This window comes from Saccopteryx bilineata, chromosome 5, assembly GCF_036850765.1.
Source record: "Saccopteryx bilineata isolate mSacBil1 chromosome 5, mSacBil1_pri_phased_curated, whole genome shotgun sequence".
Lineage (NCBI taxonomy): Eukaryota > Metazoa > Chordata > Mammalia > Chiroptera > Emballonuridae > Saccopteryx > Saccopteryx bilineata.
The window spans coordinates 57617250-57631987 of record NC_089494.1 but is presented as its reverse complement, the minus strand read 5'-3'; the positions used below and the strand labels follow the sequence as shown (position 1 = coordinate 57631987).

Sequence of the window (14738 nt, the reverse complement as noted above, 5' to 3'; positions counted from 1 at the left end):
CAGATGTCCTAACAGTCATCTTCAGTAAGTCCTGACACTTATCTTCCACTCTCTAAAACACTCACTTCCATTTCTCATGCTGATTTTAATGAGAAGGAAAGGAGCTGTCCAACTTTTCACTGGGCCTTGTCCTTGAAACATGGAGTAGCTCCAGTTAGCCACACCTCTTATGTATGTGGAAGATGTGGCCATGCCTCGATGTGATGATGCATGCGCCTTGTCCACGAGCTCCTGTAGGGACTGTGCTTGTGTGAAGCTGCTCTTTCTCCTTGCTGTGCACACGAAACTGTATTCTAGCAGGTGGTGTTTTACTGGTGCTGAAAGTAAAGTGATGCAGATAACTCACAGTTAGTTTATTTTTTCTGTGTTCTGTTCATCATGCTTGTCGGTGTCTGCACTTTTCAGAGAAGACTCCTTTTGGTCTGCACTGTCTAGGTATTAACTATGTACTCCTGGAAAATGAAAATACAACTGTTTTCTTTCGCCAAACTAAAAGATAATTCTATAAAATATAAAGCCAGTTCATTCCATTTTCAAATTATTTTTAAGATAACTCTCTGACTGGGAAACAGCTCCCACACTTTAGAAACTAGAACAAAATAATGAAAAGAATTAATAGTTTTTATCCCAGGGTGTAAATATAATATATGTGTGGTGGTAGATGAGGTTTGGATATAATGGGAGAGAAAATTCCATGAATCATTTTTATGAAATCCATGAACTCTTTCCACCCACTCACCTACTGAGTAGTAGTCATGTTACAAAAAATGAATGCCTTAATTCTGAGCCATTTCTTTCCTTCTTTATGAGTAGGATCTGGCTTGTGATGACTCCAAAAAGTTACAGCTAAGAACACCATAGTTTTTGTTGTCTAAAATACACCTGTGTGCTTGTTCTGTTGTATGCTTGCTTACTAACCTGAAATTACATGTGCAATTTTTGTTGTTTTAAGGCACTCAACCAGAATGCTGAACTAAGGAGTCGGTTGAGCAGAATACATTCAGAATCTATTATTTGTGATCAGGTTGTCAGTGTAAATATTATTCCTAGCCCTGATGAGGTAAGACTCAACTTTACTAGATGTACAATACTTAATTTTATAGCATCTAAATCTATTGCGTTTTTTTTATTTGTATACAGTTCTTTCACTGTTAATAAGAATTCCCTGCATAAATATTTGTGTTGCTGACAGTCCAGTGCTCTTTGGAGTGAGGCATGTACATGACCTTGATATCATTTATTCTTGGTGATCAGGGTCTATTTTTTATCTATTCCTGTGTTCACTGGACGCCTCTGAATTTTTAGTTTATGTATATTTCATTTTGTGAATTCTCTGGGTCAGTCTCAGTCTTCATCTAAAACGCTCATATTATGAATGGCTCATGATATGTTTCTAAAAACCATTTTTAGCTGAGAAAGTGCTAAATAAAAGTTTTCTTAAGGTTTAGTCGAAAAGTCCTATCTAAGGAGTCATCTGAGCTTTCTAGGAGAATACTAATTATACTACTGCAGCTATTACTGATGCTGAAGATAGTTATTGATAGCTAACATGTGTCAAGTGACTGCGTATATGCTAGGTGTTATGCTAACCCCTTTACATGTGGTACCTCAGTGACAGTCCCAGCCACCCTCTGAGGTAGGTGTCATTCCTACTCCATTTATCAGAAGAATTTTTGAAGAAATGGTAAGAGGATAGGAGAACATTTAGTATTTGTGCTAAACTTAAGTGTGTAATTCTTTTTATAACCCTTTATAAAATAATTATTTTATCACCATGAGAATTAACACTTTTCAACAGTACTATTAGAGCTTTAGATGCAGTGATACATATAGCAAGGTGAGAGTTTTAATTAATATGAAGGTCATATTTGCACTAAAAACATGTTTTACTGAAAATCTACAGGTGCGGTGGTTCTGCCATCTAACTGCTTAGAAATACCATCTCAAGGCTACTGCTCTTTGCTTTGAGTTGCCCACCATATGTCCCTTCACTTGCCTGGGTCCCCTGGCCTCTGATTACACTAATGCTCCCTCAGCTGCCTGGAATCTAGAAATATTTCTAAAACTTGTCTGTCATTCCAGTATTAGTGAACAGTCTCAATTTGCATCTTTTTTAACCTGAAATATGTACTAGAATACATATATTGAATATATATATTATAGTTCTCTTACGTATTTTTCTTACTGAAACAAATAGCTTCCTTGAGAACTATATCACTTACTGAACAAAAAATACAGTTTGAAATAAGGTTTAATACTCTAGACATGTTTTATAGGCTAAAGTTCATGATCAGATTGGAAAATGACTTTCATATATTGTCTCAAAAATTAGTTTTATAGATTGTTTTCTTAGAATATCTATACTGGTTTCTACAAATACTTCTTGAGGTTTAGTGTATACTAGTTAGAATATAGCTAGTAATGACAGGCCCAAGTATATGAGAATGAACTTGTCTCTACAGTCAGTTCAGGGTATTGATAGAGACCCAGCTTGTTAAATTCCACTTAATAACAACAAAGCATAGATTTAAAATCAAATTAGGGTGTCAGTTTTGCCTTTTAGTTCTTTGGACACATTGGAAGGAAATTTATGCCCTTGTCATTATGGAGTTGCAAGTGAAAATTGTGGTCAACACTTCTTTACATATGATGTGAAATTCTCTAGAAATCTAGCTAGCACCTTGTGGTCTAATTTGAATACATAGTTATTCTTTGCACCAGTGATGATCCACCATATACTTATCTCTTCTGTAGGCTGGTGAGCAAATCCATGTCAGTCTCCCTCTGTCACAGCAAGTAGTGAATGAGAGCCGCCTATCCATGTCAGAGTCCGTCTCTGAGTTCTTTGATGCCCAAGAGGTGCTCCTCTCGGCGAGCTCGTCAGAGAATGAGGTAAGGTCCGTGGTGTGTCCACCCCAGCTGATTCTGACTGTGAGTTTAGGTTAAAGAAAGTAAGACTGTGGAACTTTTCTTTAATGTCATAGTAAGATAGCCAAATTGTAACGAAGCCAAAAGCATGCAAACTATGTTGGTTCCCGTTTACTGGTCACTTAGCTTTCCTGAACATCAACTTACGACTCTTAAATTTGATGAATGAAAGGAAAGAATCAAGCATTTATTCTGATTTTCATGTACGATTCATATTTCAGGGTAACCAGATAGTTGATGACAGAGTATTTTATTGGAGACTAGCCAATAAATGTAGATAGAATGAGAGAATTTGAAAATCATGCTTGTGTGTGTGTGTGTGTGTGTGTGTATATATATATATATTTGCCAGAGATATGAATTTGAACTTAGAAGGATAATATCTAGCATTTCTTGTTGGGTAATTATTGTTTTTGGATGTTACCAGCGGCTATCATGAACATTTTATTGGATTGATTTTCATGTTCATAATTCTTGGCAAAGTCTTGAAAACAAAGAATCTCTTATTTGGTCAGGTTGCAGAAATTTATTCTCTTACTGAAATTTAGTCAAGTAAAAAATTTTTTTTTAATTGGGAGAAGCAGCCAAAATTCTTCCCACACAGTTGATTAGGAATTTTGTCATTTAAGATTACAAATCTGTAATACATTTTGACAAAAAGGAAACAAAATAGTTGCTAAACGTTATTTTTATATGCGTGGAAAATAGAGCGGAAGGTAACATTCTGTAGTTGTTTTTGGATGTTTGGAGTTACAAGTGATTTTAGAATCATAAATAAGTAAAAAAGAGAAAGAAATAATGAACATATATATCACTTTTGTAATGGAAGAGAGGTAAACAGAATTCTTATATCAGGCACTATGTTACCACACCGAGCCATGCACCTGCCTCTCAGGTCCCTAGTCATGCACTAACAGATTCACAGACTCCATTCACAAGCCAGAGTACTTGTTTAATTATTCATAGTGATAATTGATGCTATCAGATAGACAGAATAATCGTGCTTGCTGATTAGTGTCTGTTCCCTGTCGGCAGATCTGCATGGGAAGCCTAATTGTAGTCAGGAGGTTGTTTGGCGAGCGAAGAAAGAAGGGGAGCGGGAGAAGTGAGTTGAGTGAACTTGAGACCAGGAGCACCAGGATCTAATATCTTCAACCCTTTGTTTCCATTATCAGGATACTCTGCCACATTTGTATAAATATTTGTGTCTGTGAGCCAGTCTGCAATCCCAGGGCCCTCCACTGGAGACGTGCTACCAGCATTTTCTTTTCTGACTTCCTTATCTGAGCTCCCATTGCTGACCAGTCCTCCATCCTTCTTCAATCAGAGCACAGTCAGACTTGCCCCTACATTATCTGGGTTCTGACCCGTCACCCGATGACGATAGGGTTTCTCTTACAACGTGACCTTATTTGTGTTTCCAAGTTCTGGGGCATACCGAACTTGGAGTTCAGTTGCCTCTGGCACTAGACCCTGGCAGTGCAGAAATGAGGGCATGAACTGGTTACTGCACAAGTCCAAGCAGAAAGATGGTGCCACCCCCATGGGAGGAGCGAACCTAATGGCTGAGGGAGGGACAAGGAAGTAGAGAGCAAAAGGGCATGGAGATAGATCATATGTTCACTCTGAGTCACTGAGATTTTATTAGATTTCAGAGCACATCTGAAGAGTCGGCCCAGGATCCATGTAACAGATGCCTATGAGACTTTCTACCTGGGTGCTCTGCAGAACCTCTAATTCAGCATGTCCAAAAACTGATTAATCAACAAACCCACTTACAAACCCCTGCACGCACACATGGGCACACACACCCATACCTCTCATATTGCTTATCTAAGTACACTTCTACCCAGGTGTCACATCAGCTACCTGGTTATTTCCTTCACTCCTGCCTACTACACCACCACCCACATTGATTCACTCCTCAGGTTCTGTGACTTCTGTCCCCTAAATACTCCGAGCCGTACATTTTCCTGCAGCCTCACTGCCACTATAGTTCAATACTCCATCTCCCCACTGAGATTACCCTATCCATCCCTATAATTGGCTTTCCTGCCTCCCTTCTTGCCTCCTCTAATCCATCTTTCACTGAGCAGCCTGATTAATCTTTCTAAAATGCAAAGCTGATCATGTGCCTATTCCCCAGTGTCCTTAGGATAACAATCTAAACTCCTTAGCTCTGATACAAAGACCATTTACTGATACTACACTTGATCTTAGCCAAAAGGCCAGAGGGAAAGCGGACAGAGAGGGGATGATAGGAAGGGATCAGAAAAGGGAGATTGGTGAAATTAGACACACAAAACACAGCATGATAGAGAGCAGAAAAGCAAATTTTGGAGGGAAAGGGGGAGGGTGTTGTGGGGAGGGAGAAAAGGGGGATGTTGTGGGGAACACGAGGGGGGATGCATTCGGAGAGACACTAAAATCTATGTAAACACAATAAGTTAAAGTTTTAAAAAAAGGCAAAAAAATGATCGTGTACACTGATCACTTTCAGCTGAGCCTCTTGCCACCTCTGTCCCTCTGGAGCCCTCCGGTGGCGGAACGAGTGATTGCTGGAGTTGTTGATCTGCTAAAGACACCCCATGTCCTCCAACACACACTGGAAAAAAACTGAACCCCCTCCTCTTCCTGTGCCTGTATCTTACAGGGTTTCATAAAACTGTTTTTACTTAAAACTTACCCCTTCAGCACAGCAGTCAGTCTTAAATATTTGAAAAGGCTAAACCAGGAGATAAACCCAAGCGGCAGAAGACATGATGTTCTCAGGGTTGCCCCTACCCTTGGGCTGAGATTGTTACTGAGTCAGCCCGCCTGCCAAACCTCTAAGTTCCCCTGTGGTGAGATCTTCCCACATCAACAGACCTGGCAAGGCCACCTGCTGGTTTACTTACATTTGGGGATGCTAGCAGCAGCTACAGGGTGGATCAAGCTGCATGTTCTGCGCTGCAGCTTCCAAAGGAGACTGGGCCCTGCACTTGCCTCCACGCTGGCTGGGACACTTGTCCCGGAGAGCCACAAGTTCAAACCCCTCACTTGTTCCGTCCTTTGCTCAGGAGTCCCCTTCAGAGACTTCCTAGCTGCCCTTACTACAGTCTGGAGCTGCCATTTCTTCCTCTCTCCTGACCTTTTCTGTCCTTCTTACCTCACTTTTTTTCCTTAATGCTTAATCACTAACAAAGTATATGTTTCATTATTTCTTTTGCTGTGTGTCTCCCCTAGTAGAATATAAGTTTCATGAGAGAGATTTCACCACTGTGTCCCCAGAACTAGAACAGTTCTGGTGAGCCCAGAACAGGTGCTCAATAAATATCTGCTAACTGAAGGGAGGAAGGAATGCTTCTAGTGCCCTAACACATCATTAGCCTGAGAGCACCTGGCCATTAGCTGCCTTACGTTGACATTTTCCACGACGGAGTGCAAAATCATCTTCCTATGATGATATGTACCAAGGCACCTCACTTCATGAATGCTGGACTTCTTTTTTTTTTTTTTTTTTTTTTTTTTTTTTTCATTTTTCTGAAGCTGGAAACAGGGAGAGACAGTCAGACAGACTCCCGCATGCGCCCGACCGGGATCCACCCGGCACGCCCACCAGGGGCGACGCTCTGCCCACCAGGGGGCGATGCTCTGCCCATCCTGGGCGTCGCCATGTTGCGACCAGAGCCACTCTAGCACCTGGGGCAGAGGCCACAGAGCCATCCCCAGCGCCCGGGCCATCTTTGCTCCAATGGAGCCTTGGCTGCGGGAGGGGAAGAGAGAGACAGAGAGGAAAGCGTGGCGGAGGGGTGGAGAAGCAAATGGGCGCTTCTCCTGTGTGCCCTGGCCGGGAATCGAACCCGGGTCCTCCGCACGCTAGGCCGACGCTCTACCGCTGAGCCAACCGGTGGACTTCTTTTTTAAAAAGCCCTCTTCTTGCTTCCAGAATAATCTATTACTTGCCTCTGCTTTTAAACTTAATTTTGCAATGGAACGTGTCTGGTTGCATTTAGAAAAAAACATATTTTCTTAATTCTTTTGAGTCGCTAAGCCCTTAAAGAAATATTTAGCTCCAGGACTTCTTAATCATGGGGAAGAAGAGTATATGCTGACTGTTTTATTATAAATTGCAAAGCCTTAACTTTATATGGGGTGGGACAAAAGTAGATGTACAGTTCTTCATATGGAAAATAATACAATAATTAAATAATAATATAAATACAAAAATAAACTATTTTGCCTACGCGCAACTGTAAGCCTACTGTATACGTACAGGATAACGTGAGTAGGTCAGACTCCCAGCCTTAGTTACTGCTCACACGTATAACGTAAATCTCATGGCTCACTGTCACTGCAGAATTCTTTTTTTTTTTTTTTTTCTGAAGCTGGAAACGGGGAGAGACAGTCAGACTCCCGCATGCGCCCGACCAGGATCCACCCGGCACGCCCACCAGGGGCGATGCTCTGCCCACCAGGGGGCGATGCTCTGCCCCTCCGGGGCGTCGCTCTGCTGCGACCAGAGCCACTCTAGCGCCTGGGGCAGAGGCCAAGGAGCCATCCCCAGTGCCCGGGCCATCTTTGCTCCAATGCAGCCTTGGCTGCGGGAGGGGAAGAGAGAGACAGAGAGGAAGGAGGGGGTGGGAGTGGAGAAGCAAATGGGCGCTTCTCCTGTGTGCCCTGGCCGGGAATCGAACCCAGGTCCCCCGCATGCCAGGCCGACGCTCTACCGCTGAGCCAACCGGCCAGGGCACTGCAGAATTCTTTTACATCCTACAAGGACCATTCTACAAAGATGTGGATAATGAACCATTTCTATCATCTCTTAGTTTGGGGGCAATTAGAACTTGAAGAGGAATAGAATGTTTAAAGCTTCTTGTAAGATAAACTTGAGTGTTTTCTTAACAAACATTCAAATAAACTAGCATGCCACATGAATTTGGTTTAGGCAATCATTTGTCTCCTCAAGCATAATTGTGTGTGATTAGAGAAATCACACGGGAGAGTTCTTTTCTATCAGGCCTAAGAAGGTGGATTTCAGGAGGCTGATGGCTAAACCTTCATCTCTGTGGCAGTGGGTAGGAACAGAGCGGAAGCCCGTGGCAGTGGGGAAATATGAATCTGAAAAAGACTTTATGCTCAATTTGCTGTCTTCATAGACTTGTTCAAGATGCAGAAACCAAATGTCCACTATTCATTTATGCAGGCAATTATTCTGTTCTCACTAAATATTTGAGCGTTTCTCAGCTCTGGTTTTGAAAATATCAGCAGTAAATCCAGACACCTTAAAGGCAAAGACTGACCATTTTGACTACATCCAGATTTAAAACTTTTTTAACATGGCACAAAAAAAGAGGCATAAATTAAATTAAAAATAAATTAAACTAATAAAAATAATGCAACCTATATGACAAACTGAATAATTTCTGAAATATAAGAAAAAGTAACAAAATATGGAATTTAGGCTTTAAAAAGAGGTCTTTTATGTGTGATATGTAGATGGGTACTGAAAAAGGTTGATAATGTGTACAGTTTAAGTGGATGTGGAGAGATTGCTGCTCTCATACACTGCCGGTAAGAACAAATGAATGCTCTTTCACAACAATTTGGCAACATGGGACTAAAGCCTAAAAGTGACCCATTTCACCCAGCAATTTCACTTCTAGAATAAATATTAACAAAATTGCCAGACAGATTCACATAAATATATATATTTACAAGGATGTTCATCCAAATATTGTCTATAATAATAAAAAGGTGTAAATGCTGGTTAAATTCCTTGTGTTATAACTGTCCAATAAAATACATTGTCGTGCCACATAAAAGAGCAGAACTATATTTATTAGAATGGAATATACTTAGAGCACTGTAAAAGAATATGTAAAACAACTCCTTTTTCAGTATCTAGAGATAGATCAATGTTTGTGTTGACATTTTGAAATTTGATACCTCTACCAAATGTTAAAAGTGGTTTTTTTTAAGTGATAGCATTATGGGTGATTTTCATATCATCTGTTCACCCTCATGTAATTTCTGATTATTTACAATAAGAATGTTTTTATGTGCAGAAAAAAATACAGCACTATTTCCATTTTGAAGAAAGTCTATAAGTACCGATAGCTTTCTTGCCTGCATCAGCTTTTCCCATTCCTCTGAATGGCTCTACCGTACTCTGTTCTCTTATCTGCTCCATTTCTAATTCCCTTGAGAACATGTTGCCCCTTAATTTTTTTCTCATGCAAAATTTGGTTTCATTTTAGTTTCATGTTTTTCTCATGTAAAGTGGCTTAATTCTTGATTTCTTCTTGTTTCTAAGTCTTCCTCCCCCAACCCATCTCTCTGCCTAATTTTATTCATTATCTTATACTTCAAATGTGACTGTCAGAGCAACTTTATCCTGGGTTCTCACTGTGTCCATCTTACCCTAAGCTGTCCGTATTTCTTTCCCGCATCTATTCAGGACTCTGTTATCTGGTCTCCTTAGGGAATGCTGTCAAGTATCTTCCTAAAACTAAATCTGGCCCTGGCCGGTTGGCTCAGCGATAGAGCGTCAGCCTGGCGTGCGGGGGACCCGGGTTCAATTCCCGGCCAGGGCACATAGGAGAAGCGCCCACTTGCTTCTCCACCCCCCCCTCCTTCCTCTCTGTCTCTCTCTTCCCCTCCCGCAGCCGAGGCTCCATTGGAGCAAAGATGGCCCGGGCGCTGGGGATGGCTCCTTGGCCTCTGCCCCAGGCGCTAGAGTGGCTCTGGTCGCGGCAGAGCAACCCCCCCAGAGGGGCAGAGCATCGCCCCCTGGTGGGTAGAGCATCGCCCTTGGTGGGCATGCCGGGTGGATCCCTGTCGGGCGTATGCAGGAGTCTGTCTGACTGTCTCCCTGTTTCCAGCTTCAGAAAAATGCAAAAAAAAAAAACAACCCTAAATCTGACTCTGTCACTCCCTTGCATTTAATAACTCTTAAGCTTATATGTGAACCCTTTAATGTTGACATGAAAAGCCCTTCACGGTGGACCCTTTTCTTCTCCCTACCTTCTGTCACAGCCACTCAACTTCTTAGCATTCCTAGAATAAACATTTCTCTCATGGCCGTTGCCTTTGCACACTGTTCCTCCTTCCTGTGCTTATCTCCCTCCCAACAACTTTCCAACACCCAGTTCAGATGTTATTTCCTCTGGGGAGCTTCTTCTGTTTCCTCTAGGAGGGATCACGGGGCTCCCTTTATTGTACGTTCTTGTTACACTGGTACTGAAATATTTCTGGTTCTATACTAGCCTCCCCAGCCTCCCACCCCAGCTAAGACAGGGAGCTGCTTATTTTGAGCAATTTGAGATTCTGGCTCATGGAAGAGCCTCACATGTTCATTGCATATATGTCAAATGCATTTCCCATTATGACCTCTGTTGTTCATTTGAGTAACATCTTGTGTTTAATCATTGGATTTTTCTGAACTTTTAACATCGAACAAGAATTCTGATCCTTTCTATGGTCTTTCCTTCCTTAGGCTTCAGATGATGAGTCTTACATCAGTGACGTGAGTGATAATATATCTGAAGACAACACCAGTGTTGCAGACAACATTTCTCGGCAAAGTATGCATCCTTTGAGCTTCCAGGTTGTTTGATCTACATGCCAAATTACTATACTGGTGTTTCAATTAGCAGTCACTTTCCCTGCCTAATTGTTCTTTTTGCAGCTGATTGTTCAGTAATTTTGTATTTGTATTATCTGTTGAAATAAATAGTTCAAAAATCTGTTTAGGGAAATGGTTGTGCAAAGGTTTAGTTTCTTAAACCAAAAGTTTGAGTCCTTCTTATTAAATATAGTATTCAATTTTTAAAATTGGACTTGTTTTTTCTTGAATATATTAGTATATTTATTACCCTGTTTAAACAACTATATACTCATATTTTGTGCATTTATTAGCAATCTTGATAATTGAAATAATTCCATTCAGTCTTAAGGGAGTATAATAAAGGCTTAGAAAATGTATCACAATCAGTATTATTTGAAGGGGTTATTTCCCTCCCAAGTTTTATGGAATCAGAAAAGCAAAGTGTCTTTCACTGTGGTTCTTGTCTTTCTCCCACTTTCAGTCTTGAATGGAGAGCTTACAGGAGGAGCCTTCCGAAATGGACGTCGGACGTGCCTGCCGGCTCCCTGTCCTGACACCAGTAACATTAACTTGTGGAATATCTTGAGGAACAACATTGGTAAAGACCTGTCTAAAGTCTCCATGCCTGTGGAGCTGAATGAGCCACTCAACACCCTGCAGCATCTCTGCGAGGAAATGGAATACAGTGAGCTTCTGGACAAGGCTGCGGAAACCGATGATCCCTACGAGCGCATGGTAATGAATTCCAGAGCGGTGCTCCGCAAGGAGTGTTCAACCCCAGGCCTGGGCTAAGGCAAAATTCATTATGATGGCACAGTTGGTTTTTGCATAACACTCTCTCTGCGTAGGTAAGAGTTGGTCCATTTGCATAAATTTTACTAGAAGATGCACACTTTGTGACTAACACTTGTTTTGAGTGTTTCTGAAATTAGGATATTAAAGATAACACTCTTCTTATAGGTTGAAGCCATGCGTGGCCTTGCTTTGTTAACTTTTCCTGAATGCCAAGAGAGCCCGTTGGTTCAGGAGCTTAAGTCTGAGAATGAAACCTCCAGTTGGTGCTTTGCCCTGGCCTCTATTCCGCATGACTTTCAAAAACTTGACTTTCCCTCAGAAAAGCACCAACAGCCACAGCCCTCCTGCACATGGTGCTAAGATTGTGCAAATGGCATTATCTATAAGCGGGGTTTCAGAAACCTTGAATCTGTGATACTCAGGCAACTGGGTGGCAGATGCATGAAAAATACTTGGACTCAATTGCCTGCTAGTTCCCATGAGAGCAGTTTCATGTTCTTCCCCCCGGAGTTTCTGGAGAGTGTGCAAATAATAGGAAATGCAAATGCCATTCCATCAGCACCCACAGAAGGGGTGTGCAAAATCTGGAGGACTAAGGGACAAGCAGACCTGGAAGTAGTCTCTCCTATATTATTTTCCTTTCTTAAATGTTTTAACAGGTTCTTATTGCTGCATTTGCGGTTTCAGGATATTGCTCCACCTATTTCAGAGCAGGAAGTAAGCCATTCAACCCTGTCCTCGGGGAGACTTATGAATGCATTAGAGAGGACAAGGGATTCCGCTTTTTCTCAGAACAGGTAAGTCCCTCCGCACTCAGTGAAGTTTCTGTGTGGGCAGGTGGGCAGTTTGATGATGCAAATAGTTTGTAAAGCTCTTCTTGGGGTGGGTTATGATGCAAGTTAACAGACAACTCACTTAGTTCATCTATATAATTGCCCCCTCTAAATATACAGGCAGTCCCCAGGTTACAAATGAGATAGATTCGGTAGGTTTGTTCTTAAGTTGAATTTGTAAGTTGGAACAGGTACCTTTCCCTATCAAAGGTAACTGAGACAGATGTTTGTCTTACAGATGTTAGTATTTATTTTTACCTTACTGTGCATATAAATATTTAACCTATCTCATTTGTAACCCAAGGACTACCTGGATATAAGTCCTCTTTGTTTAAATATGAAGTCTTAAAAGTTAAAGAGTCAGTAATTGACTTGTACAGTTTGAGAATAATTCATTAATAGAGATAGGTGAACTGAATAGTTTTTATTTGGTGGTAGTCAATATATGTTGTAAAAACTCTTTTGTCTATTGAAGTTTTAACACTGATGCATTGCTTTCTGTTTTGTTTTTAATTACCAGGTTAGCCATCATCCACCCATTTCTGCCTGTCACTGTGAATCCAAGAATTTTGTGTTTTGGCAAGGTTTGTTCTTCAATTAGTACTTAAATATCCAATTGACTATCCTATGAAAGGGTTTCTAGTTCCCGAAAGCACATTGTACTCAGTTTTCATTTTTACCTTTGGAACTTGGAGAATGTTTGTAATTGATACAGAGTTCAGTTTGAGAAATTAGACTTTCTAATTTAAATATTAAACCGTGTTATCTAGAAGGGGAGATTGTTTAGGAAACAAACCCCGTGAAATAGCAGAGCTCCATGCTGACTGTGGCAGCCCGGTGCTATCACTTTGCCTTGCTGTGCTTCATTGTCTGTATCTGTAACATGGAGATTTCATCTGCTGCCTTCTTGCCTCTTGAGGGTGTGCAAATACATCTTAATCCTGAAGGAAGGCTCTATGGCACATTATCTGTGGTGACAGTCTATTAAATATATACGTAAATATTGTAGTGATTTCTGGTCTTTAACTCACTGAGGGGTTTGGATTGAAGTCTATTTAATTAATGCCCATTGTTCAGAGTGTTACAAACTTGCATGAAATAAAAGGTTTGGAAATCCCTTTAGGAAGAATATATAATATTAAGTATAAGTAGTTCCTTTATGCTTGGGAGGGTGCTTCATTTGCTTCTCATATATACTTCCTCAACCTGAAAACACACAGAATGATAGAGTGCTGTGACTGCACTTTATTGCAAAATAAGAAAATAAGTCATTTCTTGGTCATAATAAAGAGTGAGAAATTTTGTGGAGGCAGTACTAAGGTCCCTTAGTTCATCAAAATGTTCATCTTAGATCTAGGACTAGGTGGTTGTTCAGATGCACCAGGTAAACCTGTTTCCACAAGTAAACATGAAGCATCATGTGAGATGAAGTGCTAGGCCCTGAGTCATATCTTAACCAGTATAGAAACGTGCTCATTAAATTAGATCTCACTTTTTTTTTTTTTTTTCCATTTTTTTGAAGCTGGAAACAGAGAAAGACAGTCAGACAGACTCCCACATGCGCCCGACCGGGATCCACCCAGCACGCCCACCATGGGGCGACGCTCTGCCCACCAGGGGGCGATGCTCTGCCCATCCTGGGCGTCGCCATGTTGCGACCAGAGCCACTCTAGCGCCTGAGGCAGAGGCCACAGAGCCATCCCCAGCGCCCGGGCCATCTTTGCTCCAGTGGAGCCTTGGCTGCGAGAGGGGAAGAGAGAGACAGAGAGGAAGGCGCGGCAGAGGGGTGGAGAAGCAAATGGGCGCTTCTCCTGTGTGCCCTGGCCAGGAATCGAACCCGGGTCCTCCGCACGCTAGGCCGACGCTCTACCGCTGAGCCAACCGGCCAGGGCAGATCTCACTTTCTTATCATCTTACCTATCTGTATTTAGAGATTTTCTTTTTGTACTGTTATCCCAAATCGTATAACTCTTCAAATAAATGTGTATATAAATTCGTACTGCAATTATTTTGCTATATACCTCACTTACATAGATAAACTATTTCCACTATTAGTTAAAACTTTTAACAGCATTATCTAGAAATTAAAGCTCTTACAACATATATTCATGTACGCTTTCAAGGGTGGGCAAAAGTAGGGTAAGGCTCTGGCCGGTTGGCTCAGTGGTAGAGTGTCGGCCTGGCGTGCAGGAGTCCCGAGTTTGATTCCCAGCCAGGGCACACAGGAGAGGCGCCCATCTGCTTCTCCACCCCTCCCCCTCTCCTTCCTCTCTGTCTCTCTCTTCCCCTCCCACAGCCAAGGCTCCATTGGAGCAAAGTTGGCCCGGGCACTGAGGACAGCTCTGTGGCCTCTGCCTCAGGCACTAGAATGGCTCTGGTTGCAACAGAGCAACAGCCCCAGATGGGCAGAGCATTGCCCCCTGGTGGGCATGCCGGGTGGATCCCAGTTGGGCGCATGCAGGAGTCTGTCTGACTGCCTCCCCATTTCCAACTTCAGGAAAAAAAAAAAGTAGGTTAAAATACCACCCAATCTTGCCTAAAAAATAAATCTAAATGAATATACAAAATAATAACAAAAATAAATGAAGATAATA

General features: G+C 41.7%; 1 protein-coding gene across 6 annotated transcripts in view; it reads left to right on the top strand.

Annotated features, from left to right (window-relative positions):
- The window catches only part of OSBPL6 (oxysterol binding protein like 6), a 235393-nt gene that overhangs the window by 209611 nt on the left and 11044 nt on the right, over positions 1 to 14738 (top strand). For 5 of the 6 annotated variants that reach the window (XM_066279263.1, XM_066279264.1, XM_066279261.1 and 2 more), the window contains 6 exons: positions 953 to 1060; positions 2755 to 2892; positions 10406 to 10493; positions 10998 to 11251; positions 11971 to 12108; positions 12665 to 12728. In XM_066279263.1, coding sequence (XP_066135360.1) covers positions 953 to 1060; positions 2755 to 2892; positions 10406 to 10493; positions 10998 to 11251; positions 11971 to 12108; positions 12665 to 12728 — 790 coding nt within the window. The remainder of the gene's footprint in view (positions 1 to 952; positions 1061 to 2754; positions 2893 to 10405; positions 10494 to 10997; positions 11252 to 11970; positions 12109 to 12664; positions 12729 to 14738) is intronic. The other variant, XM_066279265.1, reaches the window with a different exon arrangement.